The sequence below is a fragment of the Rhincodon typus genome, chromosome 38 (assembly GCF_021869965.1).
Source record: "Rhincodon typus isolate 14 chromosome 38, sRhiTyp1.1, whole genome shotgun sequence".
In the NCBI taxonomy this organism is placed as follows: Eukaryota; Metazoa; Chordata; class Chondrichthyes; order Orectolobiformes; family Rhincodontidae; genus Rhincodon; species Rhincodon typus.
In genome coordinates this window covers 13279507-13298171 of record NC_063369.1, presented here as the reverse complement: position 1 = coordinate 13298171, position 18665 = coordinate 13279507, and the positions used below count along the sequence as shown (strand labels likewise).

General features: G+C 43.6%; 1 protein-coding gene across 1 annotated transcript in view; it reads right to left on the bottom strand.

Annotated features, from left to right (window-relative positions):
* Window positions 1-18665, bottom strand: part of LOC109916061 (adhesion G protein-coupled receptor E2-like) — a 44836-nt gene that overhangs the window by 7309 nt on the left and 18862 nt on the right. The window contains exons 10-17 of the mRNA XM_048617939.1: window positions 17460-17579; window positions 15280-15479; window positions 12031-12201; window positions 8934-9131; window positions 7938-8170; window positions 6064-6130; window positions 4604-4695; window positions 359-527 (exon numbers count right to left, since the gene is read on the bottom strand). Coding sequence (XP_048473896.1) covers window positions 359-527; window positions 4604-4695; window positions 6064-6130; window positions 7938-8170; window positions 8934-9131; window positions 12031-12201; window positions 15280-15479; window positions 17460-17579 — 1250 coding nt within the window. The remainder of the gene's footprint in view (window positions 1-358; window positions 528-4603; window positions 4696-6063; window positions 6131-7937; window positions 8171-8933; window positions 9132-12030; window positions 12202-15279; window positions 15480-17459; window positions 17580-18665) is intronic.

The following is an 18665-nucleotide window of genomic DNA, read 5'->3' as shown; positions in this document are numbered from 1 at the left end:
CATCAGGAAATGGGCCTTTCTCCTGAGAAAGGAGAAAGCTGAATGGCGACCTGACAGAACTAGAGGCTATAATTATAAGTCAGTCATAAAATAAATCCATTTAGGACTTCAGGACAAAATTGTTAACTTGGAGAGTGATGAGAATGTGGAACTCGTGAGCATCAAGAGCAGTTGAGGTGAACAGCACAGACACATTTAAGGGGACCCTGGATAAACACTTAATGGAGAAAGGAATCGGAAATTATATTGTCCAGAGGGATAAAAAGGAGACTCATATGGAACATAAACAGTGGGATGGATCTGCTGTTTAGAATGACACATTCCTGTGCTATAATCTATGTAATATTATAACACCTACCTTGAGATTTAACACACAGAGGATGATGAAGATGAAGGTGCCCTGGAAACTGTTGACGATGGTGAATAAATAGGCCATTACCAGGGTTTCTTCACGAAAGTGGAACAAGCCAAGAATCCAGCTACAGCCCAGGAGAAACACCTGCGTGATGGCTTTAAATGCTAACATCCTGCAGAAAAGAGAGATGGATTAGATAGGAAATTACAAGACGTACTCCACATTCATCAATGTGTGCACAATGTTATGTTATGTTGTACATGCCACTACTGTAATTACTCATGATGCCCCAGATTCGCCCTCCAAGAGTCAACAGAGACACATGGCACAAAAAGAGACTCTTTGGACCATTGATTGTGCTTAGAGTTCAGTTCTGTGTGTCCTCAGCCTGGAGGGTAGAGTTGTCAATGCTCATTGAGTAGGTTCCTGGAATTTCAGTCACCTAACATCTGGCCACGTGATATCTGGTTACATGATACGAGCCAAGTCTGCGACTTTAATTAAACTTACTATTATGCTAATGAAGGGAGTAAAAACTGACACTTTTTATTTAAACTGGATGCAACTGGAGGTTCTATTCAGTTATCTGTGCCAAGATTTCCCTGATCAGTTACTTCATTAATTCATCTGTTCTGTGCTTCTCTCCAAAGGCAGCTTCTTGGCTTGCTGTCTTCTGACACTTCATTCTGAGCCCTTTTAACAAGAGTTTTTAAAATCAGTGGTGAGATGTCATTGTCTTCCACTCTCCAGAGTGGTTCCCACATCTAGTGCAGCTGGATTGGGAACTGAAAACACAGTGTTGGTGTTATTCTGATACACACATGCTAGGCAACTGAGCTAAGTGAATCCCCCTATGAGTCACCATCATCCCCGTACCTAAAAAAGCACAGGCAATGTGCCTTAATGACTATCACCCAGTGGCTCTGACATCAATAATCATGAAGTGCCTCATGACGCTGGTCATGGCCCACATCAGCTCCAGTCCCCCAGCCTGCCTCAATCCCTACAATTTGCCTACTGACATAACAGGTCCACAGTGGATGCCTGCACCTAAACCCTGCACTCATCCCTGGAACATCTGGACAACAAGGACACCTACGTCAGACTCCTGCTCATTGACTACAAGTCTGCCTTCAACACCATTATCCCTCCAGACTGATCTTAAAACTCCATGACCTTGGTTTTGGCTCCGCCCTTTGCAACTGGATCCTCAGCTTTCTGACCCACAGACTGTAATCAATGAAGATAGGTAACTGCACCTCCTCCATAATAACACTCAACACTGGAACCCAACCCAAAGGATGCATCATCAGCCCCCTACTGTACTCCCTGTACACCGATGACTGTGTTGCCAAATTCCAAACGAGCGCCTTCTACAGATTTGCTGACGACACCACATCAGTAGGGCAGATAATCTAACAACAATGAATCAAAACACAGAAGGGAAATAGAGGGTTTGGTAATGTGGTGCAATGAGAAGAACCTCTCTCTCAACATTGGCAAAACTAAACAATGATCATTGACTTCATAAAGAAAGGAGGAGAACATGCCCCCATCACATCAATGGAACTGAGTTTGAGAAGGTGGACAGCGTCAAGTTCCTCAAAGTGATGACAACCGACAACCTATCCTGGACCTCCCACATAGTTGCGATTGTCAAGAAGGCACAACAAATGCTCTTCTTCCTCATGCGGCCTAGGAAATTTGGCATGTCCATAAGGACCCCCACCAACTTCTCCAGATGCATCACTGAAAGCATGCTGTCCTGGTGCACAACAGCCTGGTATGGCAACTGCTGTGCCCAAGTCCGTAAGAAACTACAGAAGGTGGTGTGCACAGCCCAGACCATCATGGAAGCCAACCTTCCATCCATGGACTCCCATTTACACAGCTTGCTACCGCGGAAAGGTTGCCAACATCATCAAAGACCCAATAGAACCTCGGTAATGATCTCCTACAACCTCATCCATGAGGCAGAATATACAGAAACCTGAACACACACACCAGCAGGTTTAGGAACAGCTTCTTCCTGGCCATTATTGGATTGATGAATGGAGTGTCTAGCGTCAAATAACACTGATCTTGCTAAATGTTGATATCGCCTAGCACACGCCCTGTGCAATGCAACCTGTATGCCTCTGTCTAAGTCTTTTTACAACCCCTGATCTGTAGATCCTTGTTTACTATGACCTGCCTGTACTGCTCATAAACAAAACGTTTCACTGTACTTCAGTACATGTGACAATAAATCAATCAATCAATCAGCAAATATAAAATTTCACAGTTTATGGGCTCAAAACACGTAGTTTATATCAATCGAATCAGCTGTAAGAATAGTACAGTGATTCAAATTGCTGGAGGTCATCTGCCCAACTTGCACCTTGTTCTCTTCACTCCTGTGCTTGCTTGCTCCCAGTTAAACAATGCCTCGATTTTGAAATATTCAGTCTTCTCAAATCCCGACATAGCCTCATCCCTTCTCCTTCTTTGTAACCTCCAATAAGCCCTGAAATTCTCTGAGATCTCTGTGGTCCTCCAATTCTAGTCTTTAACACGTTCTTGATTTTAATCGCTTCACCATTGATCCTTCAGTTGCCTCACCCCAAGCTCTGGAATTTCTTCCATGACTGTCCCCACCTCTCTAATTTCTCCCATCTTTTAAAGCTTTTGTTCTTCCGCTCGAATATCATTGTAAGCGGCTTAGGTGTCATATTTTGTCAGCTAACAGTTCTGTGAAGCCTCTTGGGATGTTGCACAACACTAAAAGTGCTGAGTAAATCCAAACATGTTATATCAGTCACGGTAACAAAGTGTAGAGCTGGATGAACACAGCAGGCCAAGCAGCATCGGAGGACCAGGAAGGCTGACGTTTCGGGCCTAGACCCTTCTTCAGAAAAATTTCCTCTGATGCTGCTTGGCCTGCTGTGTTCATCCAGCTCTACACCTTGTTATCTCAGATTCTCCAGCATCTGCAGTTCCTACTATCTTTGATATCAGTCATGGTACTCACTTTCTCTGTCTCCCTCTGCTGGATCTGGCGTTCATCTCAACATCTTTCATTACGGAAAAGGAAATCAGTGAGGGTTCCCTTTGCCCAGCCAATTATCCCTGTCTGATGCTTCTCACAGTCAAAAAGACACTCACAGTCGAGACCTGCCCATTAAAAAAGGTCATTTAAATGAGGTACCAAGTGCTGAGCACCACAGAACTGCACATTGGCCAGGAAAACAATCCCTTAAACAGAAGAGGTGAGGCAGCAAAATCCTGAATGAATCAGTCTGGGTATCTTGATCTTTTTTCACACTCATGAGACGTGGCATCGCTGAGCATTTATTGCCTGTTCCGATTTGCCCTTGAGAATGTGGTGGTGAACTGTCTTCTTAAACTACTCCAGTCCATGTGTTATAGGTTGACACACAATGTCCTTAGAAAAAGAATTCCAGCATTTTGATCCAATGACAGTGAAGGAATTATGTTATATTTCCAAGTCAGAATGGTGAGTAGCTTAGAAGGAACTTGCAGGTGGTGTGCAGGTGTTGCAGGTGCTCCCATGGATCTGCTGCCCTTGTCCTTCTCGATTGAAGTGGCCAGGGGTTTGGAACATGCTGTACAAGAATCTTTCACAAATTTACACAGTGATTCTTGTGGACAGTACACACTGCTGCCACTGAGCATCAGTGGTGAAAAGCGAGAATGCTTGTGGATATGGCAGCAGTCAAGCAAGCTGCTTTGTTCTGGAAGGTGTCAAGCTTCTTGACTGTTGTGGGAGCTACACCAATCCAGGCAAGTGCAGAGTATTCTATCACACTCCTGACTTGTGCCTTGTAGACGGTAGACAACCTCTGGGGAGTCAGGAGGTGAGTTGCTCACCACAGTATTCCTAACATCTGACCCACTCTTGTAGTCACTGAGTTTATGTTACAAATCCAGCTATGATAACTCTATTGAATGTCAAGGAATGGTCGTTAGATTGTCTCTTATTGGAGATGATCATTGGCTGGCATTTGTGTAGCAAGAATGTTACTTGCCACTTGTCACCCCAATCTGGATATTGGCAAGATCTTATTGCATTTGAACATGGACAGCTTCAGCATCTGAGGAATCACGAATGGTGCTGAACATTGCACAATCATTAGCAAACATATCCACTTCTAACCTTATGATAGAGAGAAGATCATTGATGAAGTAGCTAAAGATGGTTGGGCCTTGGACATTATCCTACGAAACTCCCTCAGAGGTTAAACTCACCTTGTGTTTTGAAGTTTTGACACTGTAACGTCACGCTCAGAAACTGATTTTTTCAAAGACCAAAGAGTTAAGAGAAAAAGGAATGTGTTGATCTGTTGAAAGATTTGAAAAAGAAGAGAAATTCAATAAACTGAAAGAACCCTCACTCCCTAAGAGGCAACACAGTCAAACAGAGATTGTGGTTTTGAGACGGGCGGAGAGAGAGATAGAGAGAGAGAGAGTTACAGTGCGGCAACATAGATTCTCCAGCCCATACTGGCAGGGCTTCCCAAAGTTGGGAGTCAGGACCCCAAGCGAGCTGAAATTTTGGGTGACGATCTCCAAAGCAGCAATGGCTGCCACTGAACTCTGGCTGAGCTGTTTCAGCTATACACTCGCTCTGACAGGTTCGTCCTGGGGTTGTAATAATTTTAGAGATTCAAAATGGGCTTACAGTCAGAAAAGATTTGGGAAGCATTTATCTGAAGCCTGGCCCCAGCTGTGAATGGGACATCTCAGGTTTGCAGATGTCAAATCATCTATTAATCCAACTCATGGTCCTCTACAGACCTCAATGCCGTTTCATTCCCTCAATCCTTCCCTCACTTTACAATCTCTTCATGCCTCTGCATCTCAAGATTGGCAATTGTTCTGTGTCTTCTGGATTACATCATCCAATCTGGAGGCAGGACAAAGCATGTCCGATTTTTGGCTTTTGGCTCAAAATAGGCTCCAATGCTTTACTTTATCAGCCAGCCAAGACCCTATTATATCTGCTGTTACATCACTGAAGCATCTATGATAGATTATTTAGCCATACAATATTACATCTGAGGCGAACTTTGTCTCACGTAAGATTAACACAACAGCTGTTAAAGAGCAACAACTATGCATTTTCCATTTTGTATGCCTCAAATGTACATTATCAAAGAAAATCTTGACACTGAACACATGGGCTTGGTCAAAGAGTTGGATTTTAAGGAGTGTCTTAAGGGTGAAGAAAGAGGTAAAATAAGAGTTTAGGGAGGGAGTTCCAGAGTTTTGAGGCTCAGCAGCTATAAAAATTCAAATTGGGATTACCAAGCGGTCAGGTCTGGAGAGATGCAGTGGTTTGGACAGTTTGAGGAGGGGAAAGAATTCGGAAGTCCATGCAAATATTTGAAAAAAATAAAAACCTTAAAATTGAGTCTTGCCAGTCCATGAGCCCAGTGGGTCAGTGAGTACAATGGGTGACTGGACTTGATTCAGGTGCAGGCAGCAGAGTATTGAAAGAGCTCAAGTTTGCAGACAGTGAAAGATGTGAGGACATGCAAGAAAGAATATCTAAGTTCAGAGGCAACAGAGGCATGAGTGAAGGTGATAGCAGCAGAGAGACTGAAACAAGGACCTCAAAGGTGGACTTTACTGCATATCTGAAACATAATCACATCAATGAATGACCACATTGATATAATCTAAACATGGATAATGTAGACACTTACCCCAATTATTGCACAAACAGGCCCTAGGAAGCTCCAAATGAATCTTCTATGTGTTTGTAGCCAGCAGCTGGAGTTTAACAACAGAAGATTTATCATTAAAAATTATGATACATTAAATCTTTGGCAAATTAAATATTGTGACCCAAGGTCAGGTATAACCAACAAGCCAGTGAACTCGGCTCATATGCAGCATAAACACTAGCAGGAGACTGATCGGGCTGAATGTCTTGTTTGTCTACTGCTTTTTTGATACAAAGTGCTGCGTTCTGTACTGATTTAACAAAAGGAGTGGCGGGAGACACGACAACAGAACTCAACAACTGCACCCCAAACCTTACCCCCCACCATCCAGAGGAGAGAGAGACCAGATCACACAAGTGTTCGAATGCAGAAGGAGGCTATTCAACCCATTATGTTTGCCAGTGCTGCTGATAGCTAACCAGTGACTACTGTGAGAGTATAGAAATCAGGTAACAACAGACAACCGAGATCAACTGTTACGCCTGACCTGGACAAATAGCCCTTTGCCACTTGCTGTAGTTTCAGGAGTGAAGTATGCTATTTGGGTGAAGAGGCTTCATATTCTACAGGACGTCAGAACCAAGAGAAGTGGGGTGTGCAATAGAGGAAGAAATCATTAAATCTCAAGGCTACAGAACAAGGGTAAAGAAATGTACACTGTCAACTCTGCCACATAATTACAATTTAGCATGAAGCTGCACCTCCTATAATTTTGTCTCTTGCACTTTTAAAGCAGGCAGTTGGTGCAAACTGTAATCCCAGTCAAACATAGACCCTTCCACAGTGTTGTATCCCTGTTTACATTAGGTTGGCTCTCTTCTTTGGCATCAGCAAAAGTGCCTACTTGAGGAAGGGAAAAATTCAGCCAAAAGCTTCAGCTTCTATGTAAATGCATCATCTGAGAAACTGACCTCAGACAAAATGGGCAACATTTGTAACTGAACCCTATCATTGAAAAATGTTCATTTTGGAGGTTTACCAAGGCAAGGAAAGCAACAACCAGATGCTTTCCTGGTAGAGTTCACAAGGTCATCAGATATTTCTTGAATTGCTGGAGTTAAATTGTGCTTCAGAATAGAAAGAAAGACTTGCTTTTATATAACATTTTTCACTGCCTCGGGGAATCAAAAGTAGTGTGTCAATGTGTTTTGAAGTATAGCCATCGTTCTAGTAGAGGAAATGGGGCACTAATTTGCAGTCAGCAAATTCCCACAACAGTTTTATCAGTTGTTTTCTCATGATGCTGATTGAGGGTGGGGAGAACTCCCTGGCTCATCTTCATAGTGCCTATGATCTATTACATCTACCTCAGAAGGTGGATAGGATCTGGCTTTAGTGTCGCAGCTGAAAGGCAAGATCTGTGACAGTGCAGCACTCCTTCACTGCAGTATTAAGATAGTTTTTGTGCATACCCTCTTCTGTGAGGTTTGAACCCATGACCCTCTGCCTCTGAAAGATGGGGTTTCAACTCAATGTTTCATTGACCAAAAATTCATTCACTTGTCTTGATATCTTCTTTCATTGATGGGGTCCAAAATGTTTTTGTTAACAATCTTGTGAGGCACTTTGGAACAATATAGCACATAAGTACGCCACCAAAATGCAAGCTGTTATTGACCACTGCCACTGCAGCACTCACTCATTGGTGCACTGGGAATCTCAGATTCAGCTTTGTCTTCAAGTCTTTGGGGTCAGACTTAAATATGTATAAATCTGAGATGAAAAGTTCCAAAGCCCAAGGTCATAGAAAAATTAACAAGCTTTTTCCTGTCAAGGAATATAGTTAGCAAATTAATTGTTAGTAAGTTGTCAATTTGTATTGTATATTTGGAAAAGCAGGAGCCACTACTTACTGCCTGGGTGACCCATAGCCATCGCAATACACTGCAGCAGAAACAGCCACAATTACTGCAGGAACCCCGTAGCCAAGAGGATACATGAACTTCCCATTTTTTTCCAAATGGGTGATCCTCAATTTTCTGATGTTTCTGACCATGACATAGAGCTGGACACCCTCCAGAAACATCCAAACAAACGCGGCCAGGAACAAATAGTGTAAAAATCCTGCTATAATCCCACACACAACCTGTAAGAATGAAAAATACTGTGAGAGTCTTTCAGAGACACCATATTGTTATCTACCCAAAGACATAATACAAGTTCAACAGAAATATTTGCACATAAGTATGGAAAGTGACCATTTGGCCCTTGAGCCAGTTCTGCCATTCAATTAGAAACAAAATACTATAGATGCTGGAAATCTGAAATAGCATCAGGAAATGCTGGAGAAACTCAGCAGGTCTGGCAGAATCTGTGGACAGAGAACCAGAGTAACATTTTGAGTCTAAAATGACTGCTCTTCAGAACAAAGAGTTGTATCAGGTTTGAAACATTAACTCTGCTTCTTTCTCCACAGATGCTGCCAGACCTACTGAGCTTTTCCAACATTTTCTTTGCTTACTGCTATTCAGTTATTTCAGCGAAGTCCTCTACACTAAAGTCATTGACGCATCTTTGCTCTGTGTCTCATAATACTTACCCTTAATCTTGTCTCAGTTGACTTACACCATTCACAGGATTGAGTGGAATGTTGGTCAGACACCATCCCCCGGAGACTGACTCGGAAGCTTGGATGAGGAAGCACACCAACGTGACACACACGGCTCCTCAATTTACAAATGAGCAGGATTGAGCAAGATTTCCACCACTGCCATCTCCCTGTTTATATCTCCCTTTTTCCTCATGAACAACTTTACATCATGTGCTTAAGTTTAAATTACAAACACAGCACTGTGTGGCATTAGTGCAACCGCTTGCCTTGCATTGCTGGCTGTAGAGGGCTCCCTTACCCGGTTTTTGGTTTGGTTGATTCCGACTAGAAAGAGCAGCTCGGCCAGGAAGAGATTCAGGCACAGGTGCATGTGGGTGGCAGTTAACGTGCTCTTAAGATCCTTCCAAAACGCAAAAATTCCAAAAGCAACAGCAAGACACATGAGCGATATTGGGATTCCAACAAATGTAATCACAGTGAGGGCAAAAGGCTCTGTCTATAATGGGAAGAAAAAAAAGCACGTTGAAAGACTTTGGTGCTGAGAGATTCTTATTAACAATGCAAAATCCCATTGGTTAAGCATTCGGAAACTAATGCCACACAGTGCTGTGTTTGTAATCTAAACTTAAGCACATGATGTAAAGTTGATCAACATACTCATCATGGTATCACACACAATAAAAATGTGGATATTGAGCAGGACAGAGGAGATCAGAGACCTTGGAGTGAATGTACACAGGTCCCTGAAGGCGGTAGAACAGGTAAATAAGATGGTAAAGAAGGTATATGGAATGCTTTGTCTCATTGGGAAGGTATTGAACACACAAGCAGGGATATAATGCTGGAACTATAAAAGACATTGGCGAGCCCAGAGTTGGAATTTTACAGGAGTGATATAATTGCTGTAAAAAATCTTGCTAGGCTTTTGAAATATTGCAGCTATGAGGAAAGACTGGATAGGTTAGGGTTGTTAGCCTTCAAATAGAGGAGGTTGAAGTGTCACTTTAAGCAAATTGTACCAAATGATGGGAGCTTGGATAGAGTGAACAGGGAAGACTTGTTTTCCTTAGTGGAGAGGTCAAACTAAGGAGCACAGATTTAAAGTGATCAGTAGAAGGAAAGAGGGGTCATAAGGAAAACCCTTTTCAACCAGAGGGAGGTCGGTGTTTGGAATTTGATGTTCAGTTTCATGGTTCAGCACTTGAAAGGAACCTGGATCTACATATGAAGTCATGTAAACTGTGAGATGACAAACCAGGTGCTGGTAAGTGGGATTAGATTGGTGGCTAGTTTATTCAGCTGAAGCAGCCACAATGGGCTGAATGGCCTCTTTCTGTGCTGTGCCTTTCCCTGAACCAGATAAGAACCCACAGAGCCTTTGTTGGCTCCTTGTAAATGCTACCCCATTAGTCCCCTTTCTCCTGATCTATCAACCTAGTCATCCACGTTTAGTTGATAGTTGACTACAGGGAACTAGAAGCTGCAGTGTGATAGGACAGTGACAGCTTTCTGATCTTAAATAGATGATGCGTTTTCTCCAAAACTACATCCAAGGAATTTCCAATTTTCTATGAAGCCTACACATTTCCCTTTAGCATTGCAAACAAACACTAATCTTCTCCAACAACAACAACAACAAAAACAAAGTTGCTGGAAAAGCTCAGCAAGTCTGGCAGCATCTGTGGAGGAGAAAACAGAGTTAACGTTTCGGGTCCGATGACACTTCCTCAGAACTGGTCTAATCTTCTTCAAATCTTGAAGAATGGTACCATCGCTTGCTGGGGGCATCACTAACAGCTATTCTCCTGAAGTTCATTTCCTCCAGGGATCTACCTCTCCCAGACCCTCTACCTCTCCCAGACCCTCTTTTGCCTTACAATGTGCAGGCTTTTAACTCACAGTCAGCAGTGCCAAGGAGGAGGCTGTGGCTGCCAGTGGGAGAGGATCCTCTGGAGTTTGAAAGATTCTGAAGGATGCAGGAGCAAGGTATGTGATTTATAATGGGGTAGTGTGTTTCTGAGTTTGTAGGGGTCATCGAAACAAGGGCCCAGAAGCTAGGGCATGTGACTGGTTCTCAACAGACACTGCCCTGCCCAATGCACAGACCATTGTTCAGGCATTGAATACCTTTGATCAAGGGACACCAGCAAACCAACCAACCGCACAAAACACAACCCTCCCCCACACCACCTTAGGTAGGTTATGTTTCAGTTATACAGGACAGTGGTGAGACCACATCTGGAGTCCTGTGCACAGTATTGGTTTCCTTCTTTAAGGAAGGGTGTAAATGCTCTGGAAGCATTTCAGATTCTTTATGGGTTGCATGGTGTCTGAGTGGTTAGCAGTGTTGGGATTCTATAGTTGTATGGAAGTAGCACAGAGAAGGTTTACTAGACTTATACCTGGAATGGGTGAGGTGTTTTACAAGAAAGTTTGGACAGAGTATGCTTGTATCCACTGAAGTTTAGAAAAGCGACAGGCTTCTTGATTAACACATACAATACTGATGGGTCTTGACAGGGTAGATGTGGAGAGGATGCTTCTTTCTGTGGAAGAATCCGGAACCAGGGGTCACTGCTTAAAAATAATTGTGGCCCATTTAAAACAGTGATGAGGTCAAGATTTTTCTCACGGAGAATTGTAGGTCTTTGGAATCCCTCCCTTAATGGGTGGTGGAAGCAGAGTCCATGAATGTTATAACGTAAACAGATTCTTGGTAAAGAAGGGGGTGAAAGGTTTTCAGGGGTAGATGGGAATGTGGAGTTAAGCTTGAAATCATATCAGCCATGCTTGAGGGGCTGAATGACCTACTCCTGCTCCTTGTTCATACGCTCGTATAATGCATAAACAAGGTTTATGAGGTTTCATCACTAATCAGTCTTATTCTTATTAAATGCTGCAAGAAGTTTGAAAGGCCAAATGGTTTCTTCATGTTCCTATGATCCAATGTTCTCACCCTATCCTTTATTTGCCTGATATTGTCCTGCATTTGGGCCTTGTTCCCTTACCAAGGTTTCTGAACAGAACAAATTACAATGCAACAGTGCAGATATAGATTAAGGTGTCAATAAAATCTTACACATTAGGCACATTCATTGTATTAGAACATTTGACCATAACAAATCACGTCTGATTTGGCTCAGTGGAACATAGATGTCACTGAGTCAGTAAAGTGTAGGATTTAAACCCCACTCCCTCATCTGCTGGGTAGAACTCCCTGGGATACTCTTCCAACCATCACATAAAATATATTGTAATCATGTTGTGGACTGTCAGACTGTCAATAAGCCTGTGACATTCCACTACAACTGCCGAAGCTTCAGATCCCATGTTTTTCAGCTGTCATGACCCCATACAAACATTGATGAATATACATTCATAATATATAAACATACCTGCCATTCAAAATGGGTCAACAGCAGAGCAAGGCTGGACAGCTGACTGCATCGACACTGAGTATGAGTCCCATTGGAAACTCCCCTAATGCACCCTTTGGGAGACCAATAGCTTTTCCCAGATGCATAATTCCAGTTGGCACAGTGCAATTCCGAATTAACTTTAGTTTCCTGTGGAGATCGAGTATTACAGTTTACCAAGCCGCTGTTACTGATCTAGCTGTAACTGGGTAGATAGACAATGTGCATAACATTCAGTGAAAAAGACATTGCCAGGAACTCCTGAACCACAGAGGAGCAACACCCCATGCTCCACTCCAGTTCAGCATTACATTAACCCATCACAGAGCCAAAAGGAATGGTGTGAACGTGTGTTTGTCTAATGTGCATAAGTACAGGTGCGCACATTTCTATGATGTCTGTATGTGTGCGTGGGTGTGTTTGGGGGCTGATTAGCTCACTTGGCTGGACAGGTGGTTTCAACTGGAGGTAGGGGAGGATTTTTTTTTTAAAAATCTTGTTATTTTGCCAAACTTTAGTACAAGGCTCGTTAAATAGATAATAAATTTTTACGTTAGCTGCATCATTCTTCAGATGTTATATCTCATAACTGACTCCATGTAGTCCCTGTGCCAGGTAATGTGGTGTAACATAAAATCGCCACATTAAGAAACTGGTCACTTTCTCATCCGAGCGATCTTTCCGCTATTTCACTAAATTGAATACCGCTCATGCTTGGACATCGAACAGTTTTTCCGCTGCCTCCGCACTTATTTCTTTAACCACGAGTCTAAACCCCCTTCTACAGACCCCTTCTCCCATCTCCAACACACCCCATCTTCCTGGACACCACCCCAAGGCCTCCTACCCTCCCTCGACCTCTTCATCTCCAACTGCCATTGCAACATCGATTGCCTCAACCTCTCCACCCATCTCACTCACTCCAACCTCTCCCCCACAGAACGTGCAGCCCTCTGCTCCAACCCTAAGCTCACTATAAAACCCGTGGACAAGGGAGGTGCAGTTGTGGTATGGTGCACTGACCTTTACATCGCTGAGGCCAGGCGCCGACTCTCTGACACCTCCTCCTACCGCCCCCTTGATCATGACCCCACCCTGACCACCAAAACATCATCTCCCAGACTATCCATAACCTCATCACCTCAGGTGACCTCCCACCCACAGCCTCCAACCTCATCGTTCCCCAACCCCACACTGCCCGCTTCTATCTCTTTCCTAAAATCCACTAACCCAACTGCCCTGGCCAACCCATTGTCTCCGCCCGCTCCTGCCCCACTGAAGGCATCTCCGCTTATCTTAACTCTAATTTCTGCCCCCGGTCCAGGAACTCCCCACCTACGTCCAGGACACGACCCACGCCCTCCACCTCCTCCAAGACTTCCAATTCCCTGGCCCCCAACACCTCATCTTCACCATGGGCGTCCAATCGCTGTATACTTGCATTCTCCAAGCAGATGGCCTAAAGGCCCTCCGCTTCTTCCTCTCCCACAGGCCCAACCAGTCCCCCTCCATCGACACTCTTATCCACTTAACTGAACTCGTCCTTACCTTTAACAACTTCTCCTTCAACTCCTTCTACTTCCTACAGACTAAGGGAGTGGCCATGGAAACCCGCATGGACCCAAGCTATGCCTGCCTCTTCATAGGATACGTGGAACAGCCCCTCTTCCGCAGCTACACTGGCACTCTCCCCCACCTCTTCCTCCGCTACATCGATTATTGTATCAGTTCCGCCTTGTGCTCCCACAAGGAGCTCAAACAGTTCATCAACTGTACAAACACCTTCCACCTCAACCTCAAGTTCACCTGGACCATCTCTGATACCACTCTCTCCTTCTACACCTCTCTGTCTCCATCTCTGGTGACCACCTCGAAATTGATATCTCTTTCAAACCCACCGACTCCCACAGCTACCTAGACTACACCTCCTCTCACCCACCTTCCTGCAAGAATGCGCTCCCCTACTCCCAATTCCTCTGCCTCTGCCGTATCTGCTCCCAAGATGAGGCGTTCCACTCCCAAACATCCCAGATGTCCTCGTATTTCAAGGACCGTAACTTCTCCCCTTCAGTGGTCGAAAACGCCCTCGACCGCATCTCTTGCTTTTCCCGCACCTCTGCCCTCATACCCCCTCCCCGCAATAAAAACAAAGACAGAATCCCCTTTGTCCTCACGTATCACCCCATTAACCTCTGGATTCAACACATCATTCTCTGTCACTTCCGCCACCTGCAATCTGACCCCGAAGGATATATTTCCCTCCCCACCCTTATCTGCCTTGCGGAGGGACCACTCTCTCTGCGACTCCCTTGATTGCTCCACAGTCCTCACTAGCCCTGCCACCTTTCCCTGCAACCGCAGGAAGTGCTACACCTGCCCCTAAACCTCCCCCCTCACCTCCATCCCAAGCTCCAAAAAAACCTTCCACATCAGACAGATGTTGACTTGCACATCTGCTAATGTGGTCTATTGTATCCGCTGTTCCCAGTGTGGCCTCCTCTCCATCGGTGAGACCAAGCGGAGGCTCGGAGAGTGCTTTGTGGAGCACCTGCGCTCGGTTCGCGACAAATGATAACACCTTCCAGTCGCGAACCACTTCAACTCCCCCTCCCACTCCCCAGACGACATGTCCATCCTGGGCTTCCTCCAGTGTCACAACGACGCCACCCGGAAACTGGAGGAGCAGCACCTCGTATTCCGCCTTGGGAGCCTACAACCCAATGGTCTCAATGTGGACTTTACTAGCTTCAAGATCTCTCCACCCTCGGCCTCATCCCACGATCAACCTTCCCTCTCATCCCCGCCTCCTTGGCCTGTCCGTCTTCTCTCCCACCTATCCGCTCCTCCCACCTCACTGACCAATCCCCACCTGCACTCACCTATCACCATCCCACCTACCTTCCCCAGCTTGATCCCCCCTCTCTATTTATTTCAGAGCCCCCTTCCCCTCCGCCATTTCTGAAGAAGGATCCTGATCCGAAATGTCAGCTTTCCTGCTCCTCTGATGCTGCCTAGCCTGCTGTGTTCCTCCAGCTCCACAGTGTGTTACCTCACACTCCAGCATCGGCTGTTCTTACTATCTCTTCACTAAATTGCTTTATTGGACAGGATACCTGATCAGTCTCTAAAGTGGCATTTGTATTTTACGGTATGAACATCAATGCGAGACTAAGCTAGGATCCAATCAGTCATAAATGGTACATCAAACTGGCACAGCTCTTTACAAACCTCGGTGTGTTTGATAGTGAAGTTCAGCATCTGGTCAAATCCATTGCCGTGGTTATTGATTATAATAGCTGAAAATACATCTGAAATCAATTGGAATGGCTTTAGTTTTCCAGCAGTGGTCCCAAGATTGTAAACACTTCTATTCAGGATGGAATCCATGTTGCTGAAGGCGATCAAAGCTGCCACAGCAATATCTGTCCCTGGAAGTAGTGTCAAACATTACTAACACTTGAACGAAATCCATGTGTTCATTAATCTGTATGTACAGCTGCAGCTGCCTTAAAACACAAGAAATAGGAGCAAGAGTAGGCCCAATGTCCATTCAAGCCTGTTCCGCCCTTCAATAAGACCATAAGACCTAGGAGCAGAAGTACGCGATTCAGCCCATTGAAACCATCCAATTTGATCATTCCTAATGTTGGGCTTCAATTCCATTGATTTGATTTGATTTATTACTGTCACATGTACCGAAGTACAGTGAAAAGCGTTGTCTTACGTGCTTTTCAGGTATTTACCCATTTGTTCCCTTGAATCCTCGGTAAACCAAAGAAATTAATCTACTTTAGGCTTAAATATAACCAAATTACTCAGCCATTGATCGTAGTACTTCCCCCAATGCAAGCATGATCTTTCTTAAATATGGAGACCAAAACTATGCACAGTGTTCCAAGTGTAGTCTTACACAATTTGTAACCAGAATTCCTTTGTCTTGTATACCAGTCCTCTTGTTACAAATGCCAGCATGTCATTAGACTTTCTAATTGCCCACCTGCACACGAACTTTCAATATTCCTTGTATGAGTACATCCAACTCCCTGTGAACATCAACATTAACAAGCTTCACATCTTGAAAAGAATATTCTGATTTTCTATTATTATGACTAAAGTGAAAACCCTCACAATTCCCTATGTTACACCCCATTGACCACCTTTCCCTTTACAGAATCTGAGAAGTGATGCTCAGATCAGTTCAAGTTCTCCGTCCTCCAGGATTGTCATTTATTTTCCCAGAACTAAACATCAATCTCCTGGTCACCAACGCTAACAACACAGAGGAGAAAAAAGACACAGCAGCTTTAAAAAGACATTGTGGTACATTTTTTTGCACACTTTGTTTAATAGTTTTAAAAGTATTGATGATGGAGCAAAAATAAAGGTTGTTTGACTGGTTAGAGTTTAGAAGTGAAACTTCCATCAGTACATATAACCAGACTTGTCAATTCCAGGGTCAGTTATATCATACAATTTTAACATACTTAAACATACATATCAAGGATAAAAGGCTCTCTCCTAAATTCTAACAATGAATCTCTTGACCTTCCACAGGAAGAAAGTCTGAAGATTCACATTGTAATTTCACATAAAAATGTGGGGAACTCATTGGAATGCAACAAAAAGGCTTGCATTTATGTAAGAAACTTCCACCTTCAGATATCCCCAAATCTGAGGCACTTTTTGAAAAGTAATTACTGTTGTCATTTTGGAAGTGCAGTAACTTGCACACAGAAAGCCCCCACAAATAGCAGCGGCCAAATTATCTATATTTTTCTGTGATACTGGTCAAGGGATAAATATTGGCCAGCACACCAGGGAGAAGTTCCTTCCTCTTTTGCTGGGAAGGAGTCGCATCACCCATTTCTCGAAGGGCAGCTGGGTGTAGGCAATAAATGTCCATTTTGCCAGTGAGGCCATATCCCAAAAAACAAATTAGCAATCTTTAAAATAACTGATCATATTTCAATGTGCCTGTACAGCTGTCAGCCAAAGCCCCTGGCCCTGTCCAGCTGTAGGTAAAAGCAGTATTTTACTTATACAATCTTCTACACCCTGTTCCCCCAAGTGTGCATATTCATCCCCACCATTTTAGACTTCTGTGTCTGTGTGGAGCACCCACAAAACAAAATAGCATACATAGAGATAATTCTTTGCAGAGCTAGTCAACATTGTGGCAAATGAGCACTTCAAGAGTGAACATGCCAACAGGGTATTATCGATTCACCACAGCTCAGACACACTTTAGAATGCCAATTATTGGTATTTCAATGTCTGTCACTGCAGCATTCCCAGAACCTGAAATACCTGAAATGTTCCACTCTATGATTTAGGTACGAAAATAAGTCGAGTTGGCTTCTGAGAGAAATGGAACAAGAAAAGGATTAACAGAAGAAAATTAAATTTACCCATTGTTTTATCTCTGTTGATTCTACTTCGACTAACATCTATAAAGGTGCCCTTTGTCTGGAGTCTGATTATATCAGGGTCTGAAGCACTTTTCCCTTGAAAGTTTTGTATTTCCAGATCTAAAAATTAAAGCAAAGGAGCTCTGTAAATGTTTCCTGTCAGAGTAGTTTTAATCACAGACGTTGTTTAAGAAAGCTATTACTCGAAACAGTCAACCAATATCACTAGTTAAGGTCTGCCCATCAGGCAACTCCTCCAAGGAGGAGATAACCAGTGCCCAAACCACTTCTGCTTTTGGTCCTGTGTTTGTTACCAATTTGTGTCTGAGAATGTTTCTGTAGTCGTAAAATGAATCTCCTCTTGTCCTAGTGTCTCACAAGATACCTTCATGCATGTCAGATGTAATGTAACTGGCTATTAAGTACTGCGTAATAAACCTCAACGTTGAGGCTATCTTCTGCCAAAGATTTTGTGCCGGCATTATTCCCTACATGGTATTTGTGGGTTAGATCGATAACCACAAGAAAGACTGGTGGCAGCAAATCTACCGAAAACATCCCAGATGGTTTGGATGGATGACCACGACAATATATGATGGCACCAGTCGTAGTCATCTGGAGATGGCATTTAGTCACAAAATATCTGAACAGGAATTTCTAACTTCTGCATTAAATAAAAGGTTCTCAGGGATAATTTTAAAAGAAAGATATGCATTTAAATGGTGCTTTTCACTAGTTCAGAGCACCCTAAAGACAATGAAGTCTATTTTTTGAGTGTAGTCAATGTGGGAGCATGTGTGAAATGTGGCTATCAACTGTGCACGGCAAGCTCCCACTAAGCCCAATGTGATAACTGCCAGATAACCTGTTCTTGAAGACTTTGGTTGAGGGGTAAATATTGTTCAGAATACAAGGGATAATCCTCTTGCTTTTCCTCCAGACAGTGTCAGGAATCTTTAAACTCACTTGAGAGGGCAGATAGAGCCTTGTTTGAAGTCAGCTGAAAGATGGTACCACCAACAGTGCAGCACTGCACTGGAAGTGTCAGCTGGGATTTGTCATTACTATCCGCACTTGAGTCAATGGGTTGAAAACCAAGCAGCTTCTACACCTTATCAGAATTGACACTGAATGTTATTCTTTTGGTGTTGTGTAATATTTCCACTTTGGTGGCACAAATGTGTTCCCTTACAAAAGAATTGTCAA